The 27,164-nt window shown below is 34.6% G+C and overlaps 1 protein-coding gene across 1 annotated transcript in view; it reads left to right on the forward strand.

Moving 5' to 3' along the window:
* ADGRB3 (adhesion G protein-coupled receptor B3) overlaps positions 1-27,164 on the forward strand; it is a gene marked incomplete at both ends in the record, with an annotated part of 796,225 nt that overhangs the window by 726,766 nt on the left and 42,295 nt on the right. The window contains 6 exons of the mRNA XM_082633456.1: positions 12,339-12,489; positions 15,131-15,200; positions 17,516-17,582; positions 20,471-20,556; positions 24,859-24,957; positions 25,282-25,453. Of these exons, the coding sequence (XP_082489582.1) occupies positions 12,339-12,489; positions 15,131-15,200; positions 17,516-17,582; positions 20,471-20,556; positions 24,859-24,957; positions 25,282-25,453 (645 nt within the window). The remainder of the gene's footprint in view (positions 1-12,338; positions 12,490-15,130; positions 15,201-17,515; positions 17,583-20,470; positions 20,557-24,858; positions 24,958-25,281; positions 25,454-27,164) is intronic.

Genomic DNA, 27,164 nt, shown 5'->3' on the forward strand with positions numbered 1-27,164 from the left:
TTATCTTCCTCTGCCTTCCAAGTCATCAAAGAAATATTTTCAAAGCCTAGAAACCCCAGCAAAAAGACTACAGAGTTTTATTTTATTTGCTCTGCTGTTACAAGTTGAAGGCAACTTTATACACGAGTTACTATTAACCCTTTTGAGTGACTGTATATGGTCCTTGCTTAGACCAGAGGATATACACTCACTGATGAATGATTTCCTGTACAAATACAGATCACAATGTAAGTCAGTTTTTGGAAGTATCTTAGAGCTTATAACAGATTTCGAAGATTCCAAGTTATTAGTGAAGCTTTAAATGAACTCTTGGCCTTATTTAGCAAGTGGCTTATTTCATTCCATTTTGAATAAAATTGTTATTTCCTAAGTCTGGAGATATCAGTATACAATGAAGCATCTGCTGTGTGTGATGTACAAATGTTTGGATTCCCAAAGGACATATTTCAAAGAACTAGATTTCCCCATTATATGTGACAAACTTTCCAAGGTCTGCAAATTAGGAACATCATGTTTTTGCAAGATACATATTTTTGACATCTGTGGAACAGATTTTTTATCTCTATTGACATCTATCTAGCATTTATTTTCTTTTTAATAATGCTGTTTTATTTTAACATGAAATTATAAAAATCTAGCAAATAAGTTATTATTGTTTGAGGTATCCATATTTACCAACCATTGATATTGTTCCTTTACTCATTAACTATTTCATATCATACACGACTATTTAGCAATGTCTTCTATTGTTCAATTTTTTTTCAAAAAAGATGAATCAGAGAGATAATAATATAATAACATTTCCTCATCATAGTTTTGTGCCACTGCTTTTAATCGAGTAGTAGAAATTTTAATGGTGAGCCAAGAGTTTTCAATAGAGAACTAATGTCCATTACATCTCTTCTCTTGATATCTTCCTTTACATCCAAGGGGAACAATGCACAAGCTAAGTATCTGGGTCTATGAGAAATGTTTGTCAGTTTTCTGCAAATTACATTGCTGTTGATGTAGCATGTCACAGCAGCTACGGAATGAGAGAGGCTGAAGAAGTGACATTAACAGAAAGATTCTGATTGAATCCTTAATACCATAAAGTTTTCGTTTAGTTTTGTGAAATGATGATGCTTAAAGCCACAACACTTACTGGTTTTAATGATTCATTCCATTCAGCATTTGCATATGTGTTGGTGGAATCTATATAACCAGAACTGTACTTTTTTTAAAACAGTTTTATTAAGGTATAATTGATATACAAAGAACTGCAGATACTTAATGTGTGCAATTTGATGAGTTTAAACATACACAAACACTCAGTATACCATCACCACAATCAAGGTAGTAGATATATCCAACACTTTCCAAAGTTGCCTTGTGTAACTTTCTTGTTGTTGTTGTTGTTGTCTAATAGAACAATTAACATGAAACCTACTGTCTCAACAATTTTTTTTCTTTTTTTAATTAAAGATAGTTGATTGACAATATTATATTAGTTTCAGGTGTACAACATAGTGATTCAATAATTTTGTAGATTATGCTCCATTTTAAAAAATATTGACTATATTCCCAGTGCTGTATAAATATTTCTTTGTAGCTTACCTATTTTATACATAATAGTTTGTACCTCTTAACCTCCTACCCCTATCTTGCCCCTCCCCCATCTCTCTCCCCAATGACAATCACTAGATGGTTCTCTATATCTGTGAGTCTGTTTCTGTTTTGTTTTATTCATTCATTTATTTTATTTTTTAGATTCCACATATAAGTGATAACGTACAGCCTTTGTCTTTGTCTGATTTATTTCACTAAGCATAATACCCTTCAGGTTCATCCATGTTGTAGCAAATGGCAAATTTCATTCTTTTTTATGGCTGAGTAGATTTATCCATTCATCTGCTGATTGACACTTAGGTTGCTTCCATATGTTGGCTATCATAGATAATGCTGCTATGAACATTGAGGTGCATGTATCTTTTAGAACTAATGTTTTCATTTTCCTTGGATATATACCCAGGAGTGGAATTGCTGGATCATACGGCAACTTTATTTTTAGTTTTTTAAGAAAAGTTCATGCTGTTTTCCATAGTGGCTGTACCAATTTACCAATTCCCACCAACAGTGCACAGGGATTCCCTTTTCTCTACACCCTCACCAACATTTGTTATTTGTTGTAAAGCTATACTTTTAAATGGTGCATTTTTCTGTTTTATTTGGTGATGATTTGGACAATAAGGACAAATCACTTAATATCCTTTTTGTTTGTTTATAATAATATCTATTTATTTAAAAGCTATACACTTTTATTTCAAAAAGAATTTTTGGTGGCTTGAAAAGATATAGTATAACCACGTAAATATGAGTATTAGCAAAATCGGGTCCTTCACGGCACAGGCAGGATATTGTAGTGAAAGGAGCACATGCTTCTTCATTTGCTACCTGTGCAACTTCAGACATGACTTCACTGTTTCATTTCCTCATTTATAAATATTGACCTTGTAACATTGCTGTGAAATTAGTGTTTAAGACAGAGGATGTGCTTGACAACTTAGTTTTCTCATCATCTTTTAAAATGTAGTAAAACATCTTTAAATAAGTTTGTTTTGCCAAATGAAAATAATTCATGTGTTTGATTAAGGTTTTAATTATGATCTTATTATTAACATCTATCATTTATTGTGAACTTTCTGTATGTGAAGTTATGTACTACCTTTGTGTAAAGCCCTTTTTATCCATTATCTTATTTCACCATCACAACAATTCATTTTTAGTCTGTAAGAACTACCGTTTTCTGAAAATTACAAATAGGAAATTACTAATGTAGCCTTTAAAGGACTGTCTTTGAACATCACAATGGTGGTGAGTCATAATTTCTTCCCATAGCAACATTCATATGTAAAGAGTTATGGATGCATCCCAAAATTATGCTGTGTGTGTCTTGTATTGAATAAATGTTTTATTCCATGTGAATAGCAAGGTATACACATTTATAATTCATTCATTATGGACAAATCAGTATGTGAATACAGGAAAGTATTAAAATAATTCAAATATGAATTCATTCATATTAAGGAATTATTTCAGTTTTTCTAAGATTGTTAAAATGTTGTGACAACTGCAATAATTCTTGATTTCTCCATAAATGCTGAAATTAAAGTATATGGATATTGACACTGTTTGACAGTTTATAAATATTTTCCTGGAGTGCTTCATCTCAATATTCTGTTTTTCATATTTTTAACAAAATCAGGTATCTCTGCATTGTATATGTTCCATGGAGGTTTTATTATATCATGTATCTCTCATCAAAAGCATTTTCACTTTTGCTTTTTTGAAATATTTACAAAATAGTTATCTAAGATTGCTTATTTTTAAATGTTAACACCCTTCTTTCTGATTTATTTGAATGTTGGAAATAAGGTAAACACTGTGTTTTGTTCTTAGAATTCTTGAAAATCTGCCAAATGAAAAGAGTAAATAATTATATTTCACACTTTGAAAAATTCTTCACTATAATAATGTAAAATATTTTTCAAGTTCAAATTAAAGAATCATTAACATTTGAAATAAACTAGTCAAATAGACATCTTTGATAAACTTAATAAGAAGTAAGAAATATAGATAATCAAACTTAGAAATGAACAAATAGTATTTCTTAAAACTTATGAGAACATTATAGTATATAATCAGATACTAAGACATTGGAAAATATAAATGAAAAGGATAATTTCCTGGGAAAACATAAATTTCCAAAATTAATTAATTAAAAATTAAATTAATTCAAGAAGAAGTGAATATCCCGATGAGGTCTTTAATTAGAGAGTATTCATGGTATTGTAGAATTTTAGAGCTAGGGAAGTCTTTCAAGATCATATAGTAAAGATCTCATTATGTGTGAGAATGTTGAGGTCCAAAGTTAGTGTGGCAAACTAAAAAAATTCCATTCATGAGCTCTGGAAATTAACAGGTCATGGGATATTCATGTGCGAGGGCAATTCAGGGGAGATGTTGTATGGCAAGAAGAGAATATGTGAGCTGGTAGTAAAGAAGTTGATGAACAGCTTAACCTTCCAAGAATTTTGACAATTGGAAAGAGAGAAAGCAACCCGATGAGAACCAGTCCAAAAAAAAAAAAAAGACAATAAAAAGGAGGTTGATTGGCTGGTTTGTTGGTTGAATATAGATATTTTAACAGATTTGTAGGCTAGGAGATTATGTATATAAGCATATAGGAGCTAACTAAATGGGGAGAGTATAGAGCTGACCAAATGTAGGGTCCAGAGTAGTTACTATGTATCAAGCTCTTTACATAGATCATGCCATTTAACCTTCACAAGAGTCCTACAAAGTAGGTGCTGTCAGCATCCTCATTTTTACATCAGATAAAGCAGTGTGTGAACCTGCCTCTTAGCTCTATTGCACCAGCTCCTGGGAGGGTGAGGGTCTGCTCTGGAAAGGAGGCAGAGGTAGATGAAGCTAAGGGTCCCACGGAATATGAGGTTAACAATGCTACTGATGGTCCGTACCTCATCAGTAATGTTGAAGGCAAGCCCATCTGATATAAGAGTAAGGGGGGAACTTGGGGCCTGAAAAAGATGAAAAAGATTGTGAGGCTTAGGCTATTAATGAGCAAAAACACATTGTCAAAATGCAGTGTAGTTATGTAGTTAAGGAAGTGCACAAGTTCTGGGGTCAGAGACAATGTCTTAACTGCTCCTCCTCATTCAGTAACCATGAAACATGGGCCAAGTTACTTAGTGTCTCCAAACCCTCATGTGCCAAATGGGGATGGTGATCATCTGACCACATGTTATTCTCTTTTATGCCATTAGGAAAACCTCTATCCTGCTTTATTCTTCTTTTGAGACTTCCTGGAGGATTCTTTGTATTTGGTTTGCTCCATGACTTAGAATTGGCCTGTCAAACTTAAAAAAAAAAAATTGATGGGAATTGCATTGAATATATTTATCAATTTGGAGAAGATTGACATTTACATGACACTGAGCTTCTCAATTCATGTACATAATATATTTCCCATCTATTCTTGTCTTGTTTTGTGTACTTTAATTAAATGTTAGAATTTTCTACATGAAGCTCCGGTACATTTTTGTTAAATGTATTTGAGGTGTTTTATAATTTTGGTTGTTATTGTGAATAGGACCTTTTCTTTCATCTGATAATCTTTCCCTAGTGACTTTGTTTTATAGGTGCAATGTCTTTTCTCAGTTTCTGAAGGACTTAATCTGTTTTAGAAGTTTTAATTTTTCTGTTATCTCTATTATCTCTCCTCCTGCCTCACTTTTTTTTTTCTTTGCTTGGCATTTTTTCATTCTTCCATGTTGGAAGATTTTTTTAATTATCTAATTATCTTTGGCTGTGTAATCATATATAAAACAAGGCCCTAAAAAGTGACTTGAAGCTCTCTACTAGGGTAGATGGACTTATTGAAAGGTAATCTATATGTTAATCAAGGATGAGCCAGTGTATGAAGATTTTTCCCCGTTGGGGGAGAATTTTAGCCTCTGACCTGTTGGCATTTGGGGAGTAGAAGTGAGGGGGAAAGAGAGGGAAGGCCCTGTGGTTTAATACATACATTTGTATCTGCCTTGTACACTTACCCACTGAGACTGGTGTCTGAGTTCAGAACCCAACCCACTGAATTTTCCAAAGACTAAGCCTCCCTGTGACAGGGCTAGGTTACATTGAGCTGGGAAGAAATAGTTTCAGCTACTCTGTATGTAGAGTTTTCAACCAACCTGGCTCTTTTTCAATCCCATGCAAACCTGGGTCTTCCTTCCATTTCTGGCCCCTACTTTTTCCACGTGTTAAACCCTCTGAAGGTCTGCAGAGTGAATAGGCTCCATTACAGTCAGTATTTCTTCCACCACCTCCTCACCCTACAAGAACTTAGGCTGTAACTTTCTCTGACACTCTAAGTCAGTTACACCTCCTTCCCTCAGCATCTTCTGAATTTGTCAATGCCTTGAGTTCATTCACTCTTGTCTATTGCCTATTCTCTTTTTTTCCTGTTGCTCAAAAATTTGGCCATTTTAACGTGGTTTGGGATGGAGAAGAGAGAAAAATCTGTCATGATTAATTAGAAATTTTGTACTACATCTTCCAATGGATATTGCTGGTATATAAGGAAATCAGTTTTGTATATTGATATCAGTGTACAGGAAATATAATATTTGTATGTTGATCTTATTTCCAGCCACCTTGTTGATTCTTCTTATTATTTCCAATTGTTTAAAAAATTGGTCCTTTTGGGTTTTCTAGTAAGGAGATATATTTCTGCAATGATGAAAATATTGTCTCTTTCTTTCCTATTACTTTTTCTTGTAATGTTTTGGTGAGGACCTCCTATACAATTTAGAATAGTATAAGTGATGGTGGGCATGCTTTAATTCATGATGGGAATGCTTCTAATATTTCACTATTAGATATAATTTTCAATCATAAGTTTTGGAGAGATAACCTTTATTAAGTAAGAATATCCTCCTCTATTTGTAATATGTAATGAAGATATCATAAATGATCATTGGATTTTGAATTTTATCAAATTCTTTCACATTTATTGATATGACCACATGGTTTCTTTAATCTGTTAATAAAATAAATTATATTGAGGTCACTTTAAATGTTGAAATCATCCTGCATTAGTGGGCACACTTATTTGACAGTGATTTATTATCATTTTTTCTGTATTTCTGGATTTGATCTTTAATTTAATACTTTCACATTTATGTAGATAAGTGAAAGTGGCTCATAGTTTTCTTGTTCATTTTGATGCCAATGTTATTCTAGCCTTGTAAAATGAATCAGATACTTCTAATCTTTTTCTTTGGCCTGAAAATATTTTATAAAATGGGACTTATAGTACATTAAGTTTGTTAGAATTTCTGGTAAATTTTTCTGAAACCTGTCATTTTTGAAAATTTCTTTTATTACTTTTTACTACCTTTTCATTTTAGCTAAGATTAAATTTTATCTCTCAGGCCAATTTTGATCATTTATGTTTTTCTTGAAGAATGTCCATCTTATGTAGATTTTCAATTTTATATATATATTACCTGCTATCCTTTTATGATACTTTTAATAACATTTTTTATTCCTAATGTTATTTATTTTTCTTTCTCCTCCACCCTTTAAAAAATCACAATAGCCAAAGGTGTAGCTGCTTTATTAGCCTCTTGAATCAGCTTGGGTTTTGTAGATCAATTTGACTGTTTTTAAATTTTTTCGTTTGTAATTTCTGCTTTTGTCAAAACTCCTGATTTCTTTAAGTGGCCCATTTATTTTCATTTTCTCTTGTTTCCTATCTAAAGCTTTAACTATCCTGAGTACTGTCATAGCAAAATTGCACAAGTTTTGATACTGTTTTTCAGTTCTAAATAGTTTATAATTTGGGTTTTAATTTCTCTTTAATTCATTAATTATTTGAAAGTTTTCCCCCCAAGAGGTACAGAATTTTAATTTTGATTTCTAAATTCATTACATTGTAGTTTGTGAAAATGTCCTGTATGTTATCAAACTACTTAAGTTTATTTTATTCTACTTTCTGTCCCAGGACTAGTTAACTGCTATAAATATTCTATTTGTATTTTAAAGAACTGCACATGTTGTTTCTTATGTATAATATTGCAAAGAAAGAAGATTAATCACTTTTATTGATTGTTATATTATTCCATATTACTATTTTTCTCCACTTTTCTGTGACTTTCTGAGAGCTATAAGTTTTCTTTCATTGTAAACTTAGTTTGACAGTTTGTCCTTGTAGATTTCTCAGGTTTTGTTTCATATACTTTGGAAACTTCTGATGAGTTTCATAGAAATGTGTTACTTTGGAAACTTCTTTATGGCCTGCTCCTTTTATCAGTATGAAAAGTCCTTCATCTCTTTTAATGCTCTTTTCAATATTAACATTGTGACATCTGATTTTTTCTTATTAGCATTTGCTTAATATAGCTCTTTCATCTCTTTATTCTCAGTCTTCCTATGTCATTGTGTTTGAGGTCTCTTATAAACTCATTACTGGATTTATCTTTTTTTATGCAGGATAAAAGTCCTTAACTTTTAACTAGTGAATCTAAAGCATTCCCATTTATTGTGATTCCTGTAGTTTGTAATTATTCTTACCCTCATTTAATTTTTCTGTGTATTATATTTTCTAGTTGTCCTTTTGCCTACCTTTAATTGGACTGATAGATTTTTCTTAGTTCAATTTTTCTACTATTTTACAAATATATTATTTGTTTCCACCTTTTGTGGTTACTTTAACATTGTTAACATAAATGTTCAAACATGTTTTTCTAACATCTAGTGTTAATCAGTATCTGAAATATTCCTGCAGACAAAAAAAGAGGCTTCAACATACTTTTAAATTACCCTGCTCCCTTGCAACTTTTATCTCTCACCTTTTAGCCCTCATTGATAGTATTTTGAATTATATATCCAAGTGGCTATATAATGAATATATATTTTTAATTTTTAATAAGCATTTATTAAGACAACATATTTTAATATTGATATTCATGAGACTTCTTTTGTCTCATTCCCTTCTTCTGGACTTTTTATTATTATTGGTTTTTATTGTCTAGTAATTCTTTCAGAGAGAATCTTAAGGTAATAAACTTCAAAGTTCCTTTCCATTTTAAAAATGTCTTTATTTCTGCCTCTACTTGAATAATAGTTTTTCTGGGTGTAGAATTCTGCAAAGTTATATTCCCTTAGAATGTTGAAGATAACCTATTGTCTTCTTATATCCTGGGTTTCTCACAAGGAATTTGACATCAATATGATTCTTATTCCTTTGGAAGTAATCGTTCTTTTGACTCTGACAGCTTTTAAGATTTTCTCTTTATTCTTGATGTTCACAGATTTCATCACAATAGATCTTGGTGTGTGTGTGTGTATGTGTGTGTGTCTGTCTGTCTTTCAGCTAGAAGATCTTTAATGTTCTGAGAAATTTCCCCATAATATTTCTTTAAAGGCTTCCTCCTCCCCAAATTTTCTCTCTTTTTTTCTTCCAAAAATACTTTTAAACAGATGTAGGAACCTCTGTATCATCCATATATCTTAAATCTCCTACTTTCCATGTCTTAATCTCTGCTCCTAATGGGTAGCTTTGGGCTTGGTATTCTTCATTCCTCCCTTGTCGGCTTTCTGTTTTTCAGGCATTGCTCACAGTACCTAGTCTACCACAGTTTACATATCTTTTCTTTCCAGTTATTTTATGCAAACTTTTCTGTTGTCCCTATGGATTTGTGATGAAAAGTGTACGTGAAGGTTATAGGTATAAACTGTCCTCAGTTTGCCAAGTTAAATACCTTTCCAAGTTTTGTAATATTTGTCAACAACACTCATCATACACAAGCAGGACCAAATTGGAGTATGACAGGGAAGGAGGAGCCAAAGAAGTGGATGATGAGCTTGAAGAGCTACTGAGTGGCAAGCTGTGAAGACCCAGCTCTGATGGAGTTGAGAGCAGACACACACGGGCTGAGTAAAGACAGAGTGTGAGAGGGTGGAGGTCACCACAGAGGGTCCAGTGGCAGGAAGAATTGACCAAGTGACAAGACGTGAACGTTGACAGAAAAGGAAAATCAGAGTTTGAGTTTATAAGTGGAAAAGTCCCCAATACTGTGGGAATCCAAGGATGGGTGATCTCTATGGGTTCCAGATGTGGGACTTAGGTTCTGTGGAAGAAGAAATCAGAGAATCCTGAACCCCAGACTTAGAGTGGCCACCTTCTGGAAACTGATGGGACAAATGTGAAAATAACAGACTTTATTTGAAAATCGCTATTTATAAAAGTTGTACTTTAAAAGACAGCTTAGCAAATATAACACATCAGTAGAAAAATTAGTGTGTGTTTCATGAAGTGCATATCTGAGTATACTGATCCTTCACATGATAATGAAGCAAAATGTAGCTCCCTCTCTCTCAGCATCATAGGGTTTTGCTGTACCCTTCGTACAAGATTAGTTTCATAACTTTAGACCTCTTTAGTCCACAGATACACCTTTCTTACATTGAGACAGCTTAATTCCATACTTGGAGTATTTTCTAGGTGTATATGAATTTCATCTGATCATAGTAGAATGCCACCACCTATAAAAATGGGTCTTCTCTCATTACTGTATATTTCCCCACACATGTTGTGCCCATATTATTGTCCCAAGAGACATGAATTCTCGAAATATAAATGTCAGTAACCCAAAATTATCTGTATTATGTGTATTTCAATTTACATTAGAATTAAAGGGAGTCTCAGAAATCCCAAAGTAACAAGTATAATATAGCGAGAGCAAATTAAGTCACTGTAGTGAGACCTTGAGTATTTTACTACTTCTTACAAAATTTCAGTGCCTCTAGCACTTATCATTTAAACATTTCAACATTTTACATTGTTTCATATAACCCTGTACTGATAGTTTATAAATCAATAAACACATACAACTGAGAGGAGATGACCAGTTGGAAGGAACTGACAGGTGAATTAGAAAGTGTAACTAGTCCAGGAATTGAATGGAAAAGTTATCTTTGAAATTCAAGTTGGGATCAGGGACCACAGATCAAGAAGGAGCAAAGTAATCAGCCTGCAGATGTTTAAACTTCAACGTGGAAAAAAGTCTGTGTCTCAAGTACAGGAGGAATCACATTTGGTTAAAGCTCCTACATTATGGTTGAAACAGGAGTAAAGAGATGAGGAAGAAGGTGCTGGAAATCCATGACTTTCTCAGACTGAAAGTTATCAATTTCTTTATGGATTGCTTTTTTTTTTTACTTTTTATTTTATATTAGAGTTAATTAACAATGTTGTGATTGTTTCAGGTGTACAGCAAAGTGATTCAGTTACACATATACATGTATCTATTCTTTTTAAAATTATTTTCCCATTTGGGTTTTTACATATATTGGCCAGAGTTCCCTGTGCTATACATTAGGTCCTTGTTGGTTATCCATTTTTAATATAGCAGTGTGTACATGTCAGTCTCAAACACCCATCAGTTTTGTAAGAATAAACTTAAGTACCAAGTAGATTTAAGTACCACATGAAATAAGGAATCCCGTGCTGAAAAATGGTAACAACATTTTTAGTACTACTTTAAAAAATGATGATTATACTCATAATTGGTTAAGCAGTTGTCATCTGCCTAGCACAGTCATATTCAGCATCTGTACATTCTCCCTCCTCATTAAAACAACCTGGTGAGATAAACATGGTAACTTTTTTTATATGATTAAAAGAACTGAAAAGCTAGATTAACATCTGTTGAATTTCCAAAGAATAAACAAATAATTTGAATGATTTGGGTTAAATTTTTTAAAAGATATTCTGCTATCGTGGATCTGAATGGAGATGGGAGGATGGGGATTGTAGTTTTATTTCTTTGTTATGAGCGTTTAGTGATACTTTTTGTAGCTCTCTATGTTTTGCTTTTTTTCAATTTTTGGAAACAGCAAGACTGAAACTGACAAAGGAAGAAATTACTTTGGTTACTGGGACTGGTTTATAAAGACTGGCATTTTAACAAGATTTACACAAAGAAATTATACCAGTAGTGAAGTAAGTAGCAGCCTTTACCAAAATGAAGCTGCTCATCTTTGCAGACGAGTCACAAGTAACTAATGGTGGCACATTTAAGTGATTAAGTTGCACAAAGAAAAAGATCTCTGAAATCATGGCTGTGTACTGCCAGTGACTTGGTTAGCTCTTCAAAATGATTTGATTAGGATACACATTATAATGTAATAACACAGAGCAATGTATTAAGTACTTTGAAATACGTATGCTATTTTTTTCTAGGCAATTAGCCAGACCTCATTTTGTACTTTGCCCTTACATCTTGAATATCACACTTGTATAAAAAAGCATAATATTTTTTTTTTCTTTTGAAAGGCTGCAGCGATATAATCTTAACATCAACAGATAATACAACAAAGCATTATTGGTTAAAAAGGAAGGATAAAGAATGTACCAAAAAGAAGTATGCAAGATGTCTGTAACTTAAATTAACCCAAAGAAAGGATCATTCCCATAATTTTGTTTGAAGAAAAAGATTCAAGTAAAGTAGTAATTTAAATCTCCCTAGAGTTTAAATTTACATTCAGGCTTCACCTCATAAAAAATTGAACACACAAGTGGAATTAGGACATTTTTTTCTATCATAGATAATGTACAGCATAAAGACTCCAGGGTTTCTAATTTCTGTAAATAATTACTCTGTCACAAAGCAGAGGTAGATATTTGAAGTAAAAGCAATGAGTTGGAGATTAACAACCTTCTGAAGGACACGTGATGCCCGCATATTAAGTGTGAGTCTTTTCTGTTTCCACAGAACATCTGTACAACCACCACTGCATTTTTGCACTTTTTCTTCCTGGCTTCATTCTGTTGGGTTTTGACTGAGGCGTGGCAATCATATATGGCTGTAACTGGAAAAATTAGGACGCGGCTTATAAGGAAACGATTTTTGTGCCTTGGATGGGGTAAGCATATTAATATTCCCTTTCATGCTCTTGTTAAAATGACCTTGAACACTTCTGTAATGAATGAAGCTGGAGAGTGTGATTATCCCCAGGCTACTTTGTCTAATTTGATATGTGGAAGTGGAAATATAGGAGGCTGGTCATATTTGAACATTCTTTGGGCGTTTGGAACTTTAAAAAGGAGTGAATATTAGATGACCACATAGCTGGTCAGTTGATAATCAATAGTGCCCACGTGGTAGGAAATGAGACCTGAGGTATCTACAAACAGGGAATCAAAGTGTTCTCTACTAATAGGTTCTGGAAACACAAAATGTCTTAAGATGTTCAGGGCTCAAAGCATGATGTTCTAGTCATGTACACTAACCGTGTACTGTACTCCCCACAAGAAAACTCTGAGGACTCCATTTCAGTAGAGCTATTCGCGTCACAGGAGAAAGCTGTTCAGACCGTGAGTGAAACCTCATGGCTGGTCCGTGGGGTCCTCAAAGGAAACACAGAATTGATTATGGGCTGAGGATGAATTAATTCTTCTTTAGGAAAAGTTTCTGTCACATTGACTTATGAAATGGACATCTGGAAGACCTATACATTTCAAAGGACCAATTCTAATGTTTAATTGGAATTAATAAATTGGTTTAATTATAATTAATTAATTAATTAGTTTAATTCACTTAAGAAACTAGTTTTAGAGGAAAAAAACAGGATTTTGTCTTATTTGCCTTTGAGTTGCAAAAGACCTGCACTAAAAAACTGGGGGATTTTGGACCAAATATATAACAAATGCCTAATGTACCAGAGAATAGGATGCTAGAGGGACCCTGAAAAATTACAAATAAGTGGACTTATTACCATACCAGAATAATTCATGCTGGAAAAAATAGGACCAAGGACACGAAGATTATCCATCCGTTTCAGCTAGGGGATGTCATGTCTGCACAGGGAAATGGGAAAACCACTAAGAAGAGATTGAAGAATGTAATGTACTTACAGTTTCTTAAAATTTTTGCCTGGATTTCATGTTAAAGTCCTTCTAAAGTTGAATCAGGAATTGATTAGGTCCAAGAACTATAGTATGCAGGGAAATGAAGACTTTCCTTGAAGTATAAAAAGTAGCAATTTTCAGGAACCTTAACTACCTTATTTAATACCATTACCAAAGATGATATTGAGGAGAAGGGTGCACAGCTGGTCTCCAGGATGACTGCTAATATTAAACTCCTCTGGGTAGCAAAAAAGCTAAACCAATGGTTCTAGACTGTCAGGAGGTCTGGGAGTGGGCAGAATAGTGGCATATGAGTTTCATGACAGCAAAGTGCAACATAATAATTTAGAAAATTTTTTAATCTAAATTGTATGGAATGAAGACTATTAGCTCTTCAGCTAGGACCCAGAAGAGAATTTTTTTCTAAGAAACTCGGTCTGGTCAATCAAAAAGGTCAACTATATGAAAAAGGAGGAGAAGAAGGAGGACAAGAAAGGGGGAGGATGAGACATTGTACATATAATTACATACATACATATAGTTACAAATATATATGTGTACATATATATGTGTATATACACATATATGTATATATACAGAGAGATATATACATATACACATACATATAATATCATATATATGCAGAGAGAGAGAGAGAGACCAGCATTTGTTTAAAAGAACATGGTGTGTCCCTCAGAGGTGCTCTTTACAGTTCCCACCATTTAAACCTCGTGAAAGAATGTGATGCCATTTGAAGATTCCCAGAAGAGAATAAGGAAAAATAATAGGAAGAAAGAAGATGGATGGAGGGGACACAAGAAGATGATTAGATGATGGATTTTTCAACCTGAAAACACAAACATGGTCTTCCTGAAAAAAAGGCATGACTGGATAAACCATTAGGTTAGACTGAACCCCATTCGCCGAACACAGGGAGTTTCCATTGAACTTGAGCAAGGTAAGCGTGATTCATAGAAACATAAACTAAAAGGTGTCAGGTCGGAATTGGTGAAGGAATGCAGGCACTTGAATGCCAAGAGGGGCAAAGTGTTGCCCGGAGTGATACCTACCTAGAGGTTCATGAAGAAAAACTGGCATAAATTCCCTGAACTTTGTTTAGGATTGTTAAAGGATGAGCAGGAAGCCTAAAACTCAACTCCTCGAGCCCTTAACCCTGTTCCTACATTCTTGTTATTATAAGTAAATCATAAAGAATTAAGTGATTTATTTTTTCTATCTTATTATGAGTACAACTTGTTGTGGATCAATATAAGGCCAACTGAATGTCCCATTTCTGTGATATTCAATCCTTTTTTTTGCCTTTCTGATTTTATAAATATAAATTTCCTTTATAAGAGTGTAAACCCTTAGGGGAAAAAAATATACTAAATCTCTGTTATGAGTTTCCTTTAAACCCATGTCAAATGTGGTGGTAACCTAGCAACATCAGAGAGATGCGCTGACTTAAAAACCCAGCTGGCGTACTCATGTTTTTGTACTTGGAAAAAATTTTGTAATGGAAGCATACTTTATGAAGTGATTCATCTGAGGGTAGTTCCTCTGATTTCAGCACTCCAAGTTTGTTCTGGCTTTGCTTGAGCCAGTGTGCACAGTGGTTGTAGCTGAATGTAAAGTGTGACAATGCTTTTCTTGCAGGTTTACCAGCATTAGTGGTGGCCACATCAGTAGGCTTCACCAGGACAAAAGGATATGGCACTGATCACTAGTAAGTCTGTCCACGGTGATAAATCTTGTTTATAATTAAGTAAGTCATCAAATATGCTTCATTAGTCTTGGCTGGCACTGCTGATGGCTTGCACTTTATCACTGAGTCATTAACAATGTTATGTCATATTACTTAGGAATGATGTAAGTGGCTTAAATGCACAAAAGGTAGACATTAAATGCTGCAGAACTATTCAGAATTCTTGTTTCAGTCTCCCATTTATTTGTAAGACCAGCGTCCTTAATTTCTAAAATATTTCAATATTTACTTTGCATGTTCAATCTCAGTACCTTTTTTAAAGAACTGGATAAATCTTGACATGTTTACATTTTAGAATATGATTCTAATGTGAGCTTCTGATTTCACAGATGATGGTATATACTTGTAGTCACCAAATTATGTCACGTTAGTTCAAGTTTTGTTGCTATGTTAGGGTAATGCATATTGAAACCTGTAGGTCAGGGAATCAATAGACTCCAAACTAGAAAATTCCTGGGCTATGGAAGAAATTAGAAGGGAGAAAAAGGGATGTGGCATCAGCCCACCCTAATCAGAGCTGGAATACTTGTAACATTCTATGAGAGAATTTATAAGTCAAGACTACATTTAATATTCCAAATGTGGAACAATGCACTTTCATATTTTACTTCATCTGCTCTTTCAAGTTGAGGAGAGAGTAGAGAAATGAGGAAAGAGATGTGCATCTTATTAGAGGCATACGTCTTAAAGAGAGATGTCCTGTTTAACTGTGCTCAGATTTGAGATAGGGATCATTACTAATGAGGCGTTCCTGTGGGTACAGCCAATTGGAGAGTGTGCCAAAAGACACCACTTCACCTGCCACCCGAAAGAAACATCCAAAGAATTGCAAGAACTCATGTCATCAGAGCACTTGCTTTTCTTATGCAATCTACAGTACGGAAAACCTCCCTGGTAATATATGCTGTAAAGCAGTCCTAGTACAACACCATTACCTTTAAGCTATTGCTTTTCAGAGTAGCATGCCTCTTTTTGAAAGGCACCATGTTGGGGACATGGAAAGAGTAGGATTATAGATGGCACAGTTCCAACTTTCAAGGAGTGTATGATTAACAATGAATGCAATATGATGAGGAATGTATCAGTTTGAAGACGAATTTACACAAAAATGCAGTAGAAATTGAGTGGCAGTCTCAGAGACACCAAACTGAAGCGTTCTATCAGACTAAGGGCTTTTTCTCCAGGTATTTTATTTTTAAAATAGATATTAAATCGTCGACCTCAAAGTGGGAAAGTAGACTTTTATCTATCCGCTGTTATGGCCAAGGAGCAATAACTAGATGCAGACTTCGAATCCACACACACACACGCACATGCACGCACACACGCATACACTGATTTACATAGTAACATTCACTTTATTAAGTGTATATAATTCTGTGAGTTTTAACAAATGTGTAAGTCATGTAACAACCACCACAACCAATATAGAAAAGTTATTAGAAGAGAGAGAGAGAACAGTTATTGTTAGTTGTTGATTGTTGGTCATTTTGGAGGCAGTCTGCTGATTCTGGGGACTGAGAAATAAATGGAAAGGGTCAGAGGTCAAAGACAAGTGCGTGAAATGGTGGGCATGACTCTGCCTCAAGAAGACCTCTTGACGGCCCTCTGCTATGTGAGAATGAGTGTTTTTACCTAAGTGGTTACCATGTCTCTATCAATGAAAACCTGCATCTCTTGGTGAATCTAGTAATTGAAACAAACACAGCTGTATTTATTTTTATTCAAAAGCTTATCTTCAGTGATTTTTTAGTAGTCTAGGAAAAAGTAAAATTAAGAGAAAAAAAAAACCATGCAAAATGTAGATTATCCGTTCTTTGCAATGATGGCTTCTAAACCAAGGTCTCCCACTACCTCAATGGCCTCAAAGAAGAACAGGTAAATGGCACATATGAGACTCTAAAAACACGCTGTTCTTGCTTCAAAGTATATTTGAAAAATTCCATAATGGATGTAAAGCAGCATTTTACAAAACTTAATCATCACCTTTGTACTGAAAGTCAGTATAAAAATCTCACTGCAAGAGTAATTTGTCTAAAATGTTTTAACTGCCCGAGAGTAAGACCTTATAATCAAAGCGTCTTTTCTGTGAGAGGTATGCAGTATTTCTTACTCACAAAATGCACTAATTTTAGCTTTTTTCCACATCTTCTGTGCTATTATTTTAAACTACAAACCTTTGAAATATGCCAAAATTCCAAGTTATTTGTATCACACTTTAGTGGTTTAACCCTTATCACTAATTTTTGTTAGTTTTTATCTGATGTTATTTTCAGCTGCTGGCTCTCCCTTGAAGGAGGACTGCTCTACGCTTTTGTGGGACCCGCAGCTGCTGTTGTCCTGGTAAACACCGAAATCAACTTAGTTTGTTTTCTTAGCAAAGGAATGCTACCTCGTTTCCATTAGAGAGACACTTCTGTATTGTGTAGAAAGTTTAAAGTTCAATGAATCTTTGCTTAAGTTTGAATGTTGACTGCTATTCAGTCCTTTATTATGCTAAAATATGCTTATTTTGAAGGCTGAAGAATATTAAACGTGGGAGTGTGGGATTTCTCTTACAGGAATTTCACATTTGTGACGAAGTTTAAGTTTCGGTAAATTCTTCCTCATTAATGTATAGAATTTCATCATTATTATTTCAGCTTCACACTACTCTGTATGAGCTACATTGTTATTGAGATCTCTTAATAATAACTGTGGCTGATACCAAATAGCAACAAGAAAATATATGATTGTGGGTCAAAGTTTCTTAGTCTCCGTGCTGCAGACATTTTGAGCTGGACATTTCTTTGTTGTGAGGCTGTCCTGTGTATTTATCAGCACACCTGGCATCTACCTACTAAATACCAATAATACCCTTCAGTTGTTAAGAATCAGAAAATGTCTCCAGACATTTCTCAATGTTGTCTGGGGGCAAAAATCTCCCCCCTGCCCCGGTCCCAGTTGAGAACCCCTGCCATATGTTATGCATAAGGTTTACAAATTTTTCTTTTCTGAATCAGAAAATAATTCCTTTACATGTTTGTTTATAGGAACGTGAAAATTTCCCACTAATCTGCCTTTCTTTCTCTCTCTCAGAATTTATTGATTACAAATCTTTCTTGCCTAATAAATCTTTGAAAAATGTTAGAAGAGAAACAATCTGAATTAAATACGAAGATCCATTTTGCTGTACAATTAGATTTCTAATTGAAAAGTTACCCTTTGGTTTCTTGAATGATTCATTCAATAAATTGGAAGTTAGCGATATCTATCTTAATACCTCTGCATGACTTTTCTTCCTTTAAAGCTTGTTCTTCTGCCTCTAAATTATAAGAGAGAGCAGGAACTGTTTGTGATTCACAAGAAAAAGAAAATCTAGGCATGAGGGTTAGAAGAGCATAGGGAAAATGGAACTATTGCACACATTTTTGTCTGCTGCATTAAATTTTTATTTAATCAATTGAATTATTTCCCTTGGCTACTAGGTTAACATACCTATAACCCTAAAATGAAGAAACAAAAAGTATGTGTATAATTGAAAGATAAAAGTTCTTTGGAGTGGTGATGAATTCCCTCATGATTAAATTGTAGATTAATACAATCCATGGAATACACTTTTTTTTTTTAGTTCAAATAATAGACGTACAAAGATGAGTACCTCTTTCTCTTGATCAAATGGTATCTTGTAAGGAAGCTATGAAGAGTGACACCTAAGTCCTTATCTAACGGGTGCTTTGGATCTTCCTTACACCAGTAATTCAGCAGATTTCAGCTTTATGTTCCGTCTGCCCAAAGCATACTGGAGAAGTGGAAGTTTCTTTTTTTTATTAACTGGTCATCCTGCTTCATTTAAAACAGAAATTTTGTGAACTACTAGTTTCAGTGTAAAGGCTTCACCATTTGCATTGGGGGTCGCACCAAGATTCTTTTGACCATGGAGGGTGAGGGGCAGGAAGGGAAAAAGGAGAAAATATTTTTCCTTGATTATCTATCTTGGTTCCAGCATTGTACTTGATTCCTTTATCAGGAAGCGCTGGTAGGTTAGAGAACGGGGATCACTTAGAGTAAAGCTGCTACATATAGACCACAGTGGGGCTTCCCTGTTGGTCCAGTGCTAAAGAATCCACCTTACAATGCAGGGGACGTGGGTTCGATCCCACGTCAGGGAGCTAAGATTCCACATGCCTTGGGGCAACTAAGCCCGTGTGCCACAACTACTGAGCTCTCGCGCCTCAACAAGAGAGCCCGCGTGCCACAACTACAGAGCCCATGCAACCTGGAGCCTGCGTGCCACAACTAGGGAGAGAAAACCTGCCCGCGGCAATGAAAGATTCTGCATGCCTCGTGGAAGATCCTGTAAGATCCTGCATGCCGCAACCAAGACCAGATGCAGCCAAAACTAAATTAAATAAATACATACATAATAAATAAATCTTTAAAGAAAAATAGACCACAGCAATCTCTACAGCTTTTTACAATTTGACTTGAGAAAGACAAATATGTGTGATTTCATTTCAGCTGTATTATGCAGAAGACCTTTTGAGTGGATGAGAGAGTCTTAGAAAATGCTGAGAAGTGTTCAACAGAGCACATTGTAAAAATTAGTGTTAGTGTACATCTTAAAGGATGCTGCTGAGTTGAATAGGCTTCCTCCTTTGTCTAGAAAAGCATGGTGCATTAAAATGCTCCCCACCTCATGGGAGAAATAGCTGCACACTATGCAGAATTGAGGCTTTCTCTTCTCCCAGCTGGGAGCAACGACAAATCCTTAGCACCTTTGGATGCCAGGGCTCACCCTAGCTGCACACTGCAAGACAAAGACTTTTGATTCCCAGGCATAGGGTAAAACTCATTAACCAATTTATTTTATTCAAGGATGACTCAGAGAGAAGAACACCAGCTTGGCATAGTATGGCAATTTAAAAGTTCGGCAGTTGAATGTTAATTTCCTCAGTGTAAGCTGCAAAGCATAGAAATTAAATACGCTTAATGCACTTTAAAACATTAAGGTCACACACCTTTCCAACTCATGAGAATCCTTTAAGAGACAGACACTAACAGCACTGTTAAAGTGTCCCTTTTTCCTTTACACACTTGTAAAATATTTGAGAAGTGCTTCCTGTCACTACCATTGTGAGTATATAATTCTGCCGAGGCTGTGAATGGATAAAAGTGGGTTTTCGGGAAAAATCAGGGATCTGATTCCCTTCAATATCATTGAAAGGCCAACCTTTGTTTCTATTTGACAGGTCAACATGGTGATTGGCATTTTGGTATTTAATAAACTTGTTTCAAGAGATGGGATCCTAGATAGAAAGCTGAAACACAGAGCCGGGTAAGCTGCAACTGGTGGATTTCGAAGGGTCTTTACCAGTGCATCCCATACTCCAATCCCAGGTCACCGACTGCATTTGACTGTGCATTGAATTTTGTTCTTGACAAACTGGTGTGTATGGTAGATTCTGCCATTCAAGTTTCCAATGGGCTATTCCTAAAGAGCTGTGACCAAAATTTGAAAATAATTAAAAAGACCATTAAGAAAATCTGGATTTGTTTGTGCATATTGCCTCTTTGTAAGATAAGATTAAATATTGAGGCTAGCCTTGAAATGCTTGTCCTTGGGTGAGGGTTTCCAAAGACTTCCTAGTTTTAGTCACAAAGGACAGGAGAGTAGATTGAACATAATTTCAGTATGGGACACAAGAGAATCAGGACAAGCAAACCTTAGGAGGGCAAAATATTACATTTTCTTTGATTCATTGTATATATCAGAAAAAGTCTTCACTTGAAATAATCACTTCTGAAATACTATTCTTATCATATATATTCATTTTTATGACATGTTCACTATAACTTGCTACAAAGAGTTACTCATAATTGTCACTTGCACATTTTAACCACTTATAAAATTTTGAAAATCATGTCCTTTAATTTTACGGTCATTGTAATATCACCATATCTAATGATTTAATAACATTTCATGAGCAGGTTGATAGCAGCTTTTTAAGGTTATATTGTTAGCTCATATAAATTTGTAAAAACTTGAATGAAATATTAATGCCTTTGAATTTCCCTTTGTATCATTTTTTATAAAAAGTTTATAGCTTTCTCCTTTCTGTTTGACTGTACTTTCATTTAAAACTTAACCCTTAATTGTTCTCATTTTTTAATATTTTTTTATTATTGAATAGGCATAGTATTTTATCACTGACTGGTGGGAATTTCAAGTCCTTTGCATATTTATAATCTATGTAATGATTTATAAGACAAGATAGTCCAGGCATTTTTTTTCCTAGTAAAAGACTAATTTTAATGGCTTTCAGTATAAACTTGGATATCATTCATATCAAGCATTAGAACTTGCAGTGATGAATGAAAACATCATTGGAGGCCCCTTTCTGAGGGGGAATCACTTCCTATCTAGAGAGTGTCTTCACTTCAGATGAATCTCTAAAGCAACTTGAAATAGGCAGACTTGAACTTGTACAGACACTGAGCTTTCTATACCATGTGAACTTGAAACTGTCGCACTATTACTCATTAGCCTGATGTATGGTTAGAATTGGAGCAATAGCTACTTCAGTTATTTCTTGCCTAGATTAATCAAGTTAGAATAAATTGTTGATATTGGGTACTGGATATAGAAACTCAGTTCTGCCACTAGTGGTGTAGACTTGTATAATTATTGTTTTTAATTGGGGGGTGGAGTGGGTTAGTTGTTAGGATAAAGCTTTAAAATAAAAGAGCAAGCCACGCTCAGTATTTATTTCTGCAATTTCCTAACTGTGTGTGTCTTTGGGCATGTTATTTAATCTTTCTGCAGCTCAGTCTTCTCAGCGGTAAAATGGGGATAATAACTCTCACCTCATAATAGAGGCTATGAAATACAATGTGTAAAAAACTTTCATTAGAATTTCTAGCAAATAGCGAGCACTCACTCAGCAGTTGGTGGCTATTGTTATGATGGGTGAAATGAAGAAACCAAGCTGGACAGCTTGCTTGCAAAGGACCCTGAACTTCTGTCAATCAAGCATCCATCATTCCACCATTCATGACACTGAAGTCAGAAAAAGAGACGAGATTATCAGAATGAGCTTAATGCTAAGGATTTATTAAACTCAGTCAGAATTTTTCTCTCATTTGATTATTTTATATGTAACATCCAGTTTGATTCACATAGCTCTTTGTAAGATAATATAGGTTTAGGGGAAATGACAGCATTGTCATATTATGAATTTACAAATTATCCATTTCAATCTACATAATAATTTTTAAACCTTTATTTCTAAAATTATCATTAGAAGTTACACCTGTTTTACTGGAAAAACTGAGTCAGTTTTTTGTTTTTTGTTTTTTGTTTTTTGTTTTTTTTTCTGGTACAAAGGCCACTGCTGGAGAAATAGAAATGATGTTAATACAAGTTGTAGAATCAGAATGCTGGTTACTGTCCAAAGCAGAAAAAGACTATTAACAAATTAATGACTCTAGGCTTAAATTTTTTTTCTATAGTAGAAAATCTTATTTTAACTTAAAGATTGAAATTTGCTCTCTATTCCAAAGTGTGATTGAATATCATTTTTTCGAATATATGAGTATTTGCAGCTAATTTTTAGTTCACAGAGAAGCAGTGGGGCCAGTGATAAAGACTTCAGTGAAGAACAAATCATCAGAATTATCTAAAGAAACATTGGGCAGGCAGATAATTCATTAACTTAACAATTGATCTCCCTAATTGTAAATATTGACCATTTCAGGTTGTTTATATATATGTGTGTGTGTGTGTGTGTGTGTGTGTTTCTTTTGAAACATTATTATTTATTTAGAATCAAATATGGTACCAAGATGTTCCTCCTCCCATTTTATCTACTTCTTCTATCTATTCCCTTTCTTCTTTTTATCATCAATTATTAGAAACTGCCAGGCGTATAGATTATGCTCAATAAAGATTTATAAAGGAATGAGTGAATGAATATTTAAATAATAGTACAATAGTTTGACAAGTTTTGTAATACCCAAACTAGATTAACTTTTTCTAATACATAAGGTGTATTTACCAAGGAGGAATTTATTGTAAATATCAACACATCTTATATAAAATGATAGTTGGTAAGAATGAAAACAAGATACAATGACGTGTCTTTTTAGAACATCTCAAGTAAAATATTTTATTTTCTCTTTTTTTTTTCTGCAACGGAACTTTCTCATCTACTATTTTAAAGTATATATTGTGGAGACCACTTGTCTAGTCATTCTCCTGGGAGCAGTTTCACACACACCGGCCATTGGGGCACTCATGAACCAAACTGGGTAGACTGTTATTACTTCTTATTTGGAAAAGTCTGGACACCTGTGTCTAGTACATATGCCCTGGGTTGAAACAGTAAAGTGAATGGTTTAGAATCATATTCTCCATACCCATATCTAACTCTGAGAGCTTTGATTTTTCTCAGGGGATCTATGGATCAATTTACTTAATAGCTTTCAGATTTATCATCTCATCCAAGTGCAATTCAGCAGTGAAGACACCTCTTTGAAAGAAACCAGACTTTCTGAATTAGGAGCCCCTTATGACTTTCTCTGTTCTGCCATTTTTATTTTACATATAGTAATACAGGCCCACCACAATATTATTTTTTTGAAAAACCTACTGGGCAAACCTATATTTTAGACATAAACATCACATGGGAATGGACAAGAGACCACAGAAAATTATTTCAAAGTGTTTTGAAATTTGATTCAAGTAATTCTTTTTGGTTTTTCCTAAAATGATAGGGTTCTAAAAACCAGTCATTTTCAAAGGACATTTTTTCTAAAGAAAAATGTGTCAAGTTTTTCTACGTAGTGTGACTTTGCTTCTATGAGATAACAGATTGAATCTGAATTTACCTCCAATATCCTCTAGACTTGAACAGACCATTTAAAAGCTATTGGAGTCTATGACAAAATGTGCAGAAAGAATATTTTGAACTTGGTGACTATGTTAAATGTGTTTTATTAAACAGAAAACTATCACTCTTTTTATTATCAACTAATATTTCATCAAATTTCATCAGCCCCTATATTCAGATCATCCTAAAATGTAGATAGTACATTGATGCTATAAGAAATTTCCAAATATGAATATGTTGAGATAAAACTACATCTTCCACAAATGACTAAAAGCCTAAAATATGTATCTCCCTATATTGGACTTCTGAGATACATGTGTACATTTCAGAAGGTTTTAATTGATATTACGTGTCTTCTGTGACATTGAAAATCTTTGAAGCTAGGAATCCTTACCTGTTTGATTATCAAGGGTCTGAATAAAGGGTTTTCACTGTATGTCTACACAAACACATGCTTTTGTTTAACTCAGTGTATTGGGCAACTTTGACCTGTAGACATAAGGGCCATTTATGGTGTAAATTATGGAAATATGCTTCACATGTAACAAAGACCCATATTATTAAGCGGTGAATGTTACAAAAATAATGTGTAGTGTAAATGCATCTTTAACACGACCGAGAGCGTTCTTCTTTGATAAATATACTTTTCTGCATGAAATCGTATTTAAAAGCTAACTTGCAGTGGCAACTTTTTTTTTGGTGACAATTCAATATTTTGTTCTTTTTGTGGGTGTTCTGTTTGTTTGCAGTCAGATGAGTGAGCCTCATAGCGGTTTGACGCTCAAATGTGCCAAGTGTGGAGTAGTTTCAACAACAGCTTTGTCAGCCACCACCGCCAGTAACGCCATGTTAGTCCCAATCATTTACATCTTTTTGTGACAAATCTTTTACCGTGCATGTGAGAAAATGCTACGATGAAAAAAAAAATCATGCTTGCTAATATTAGAGCTAAGAGCATACTTAAATATCTATAGTTTGCAATGGCTTTTGTAACGATTGTGGGATTGTTTATCAAAAAATAAATAAAGCTATCAAATGTTATCTGCTTTGTGGTTTCCAAGTTAATGCCTTGGTGCCACCTACAAGAATGCTTTGTTGAACTGGGGTTTGGTTATCGCCTGGGGCATACGTACATGCAGCTACGTAATGTCGCTTCCTCTGTGTTCCAACAGGGCGTCTCTTTGGAGCTCCTGTGTGGTGTTGCCCCTTCTGGCTCTGACGTGGATGTCTGCAGTTCTGGCCATGACAGACAAACGCTCCATCTTGTTTCAAATACTTTTTGCTGTGTTTGATTCATTGCAAGGCTTTGTGATCGTCATGGTCCACTGCATTCTTCGGAGAGAGGTGAGAAAGATCATTCTGCAAGAGAGAAGAATGATACTTAGAAGAGTATTTTCCATGTTAACAAATAGGATCTTTTCTTTTAATAACTTGATCTTCAGGTTAAAGCTGGTCTCCTCTAAAGACAGTCATTTGGGAGTCAACACTAACGAGAAATGCTAAGGCAAAATTCAAGGGGGCTCCCTGGACCCTGAAAGTGACAGGTTAAAACAGATGGGATGATGCAAGGGAAAACGCAACCAGAGGTGCCAAGAGCCAAGGACAGTGGGTTCAAGAGAGACTATGATGCAATCATAGGTGTAGATAAGAGGGTGGGCGGCGTACCTAAAATGTAATTGCGATGGTATTTCTTAAACCTGTTCCTTAACTCATGCTTCTACACACAGCATAACCCCATTCTTCATACTTAACAGACTTTGTTTTAGAAAGGAAATGTTGAAGATGAACGAGGGGTTCTTTTGTCTCTGTACTAAGGTGCGGTTAAGGTTACTCAAAGGGGATGATTTTGATATGGATGTCAATGCTCAGAAAATACAAAAAATAGACACAGTGGAGCGTGATTGGGCAGTAATTGTCCCCAAGGGCTGTAGGTCTATAATCACAGCGTTTCTGCAGGTCCTGGGTAGGTGTTTTGGCAGCAGTGAAGGAAAGAAGTCATCCTTCATGAGACACTAACCTGCACCAAATCCATCAAGATCAGTGATGGAGTTCAGACTTGAGTTGTTTAGGGATAAAATATTGTTTTCCAACTGGTGCAACAATGATTCCGAGTGCTTGCAAGCACCAATGCAGTGTTTACAAGGTTTATGAATCATTTGAGCATTTACTCTGGGGACGGTGGTGACCAAAATACACAGTGACACAGTTCCATGCTAGTAATTTTGAGAAGATGGTCTCCACTGTCATTTCACATTATCTAGCTTGTTTGAGAACTTTATTATGATGTGCACATTGCAAAAAGACACATGTGCATCTGAGTACACATCTTATAGCTTTCACAGCAATGAGTGAAGGTCAGCAAAGGTTTTTACCTCATTTACCAGATGAGGAGAACAGTATTTCTGAGCCACTTTAGTATAATATAGATGTCAGCAATAAACCCACATGTGTATTCCAAGAACATCGTATGATGAAAAACAATGAAAACAGAAGAATGATTTCACATTGCAAGGGGAAGGGGGGATTTCATCATTTAAAAAATCTGATCTAGGTCTTCGTTACCAAGACATCACAAATTTCTACCTAGAATATCAGCATTAAAAATCTTCCAAGTGTTGAATTTTTTATAGACCAAAGTTGCTTAAAAGTTAAAAAAGAAATTGAGCTATGTTCTTCTCCAACCATAACTATCCTGAGAGTCTTCTGTGTTAATGTTATGTCTAATATGTTAATGTTATCTCTAATATGTTTATGTAACAAAATTGTTCAAAGTGTGTAGACACATGGTACATTTTTGATTGACGATTAAGGATGAATAGTGTGGGCTGTAAGCAAGATCCATGATTTATCTGCATGAGATTTTCAGAAGAGATTAATACTTTAGGTGTTAAAGAGGAAAAAAATGTCCCAACTCTAAATAAGCCTCTCTTTTTCTTCAGAAATAAGCTCTCTAAAAAGCCTTGGGCTATGATCAAAATATTCAGGTTTTAATGTGACAGATATTTTGTTGGCTGATTATCAAAGTTGTGCTGCTTGCATGAAGAAAAATATTTGG

Source organism: Mesoplodon mirus (assembly GCF_964341445.2).
Source record: "Mesoplodon mirus genome assembly, chromosome: 10".
Taxonomy (NCBI): Eukaryota; Metazoa; Chordata; class Mammalia; order Artiodactyla; family Ziphiidae; genus Mesoplodon; species Mesoplodon mirus.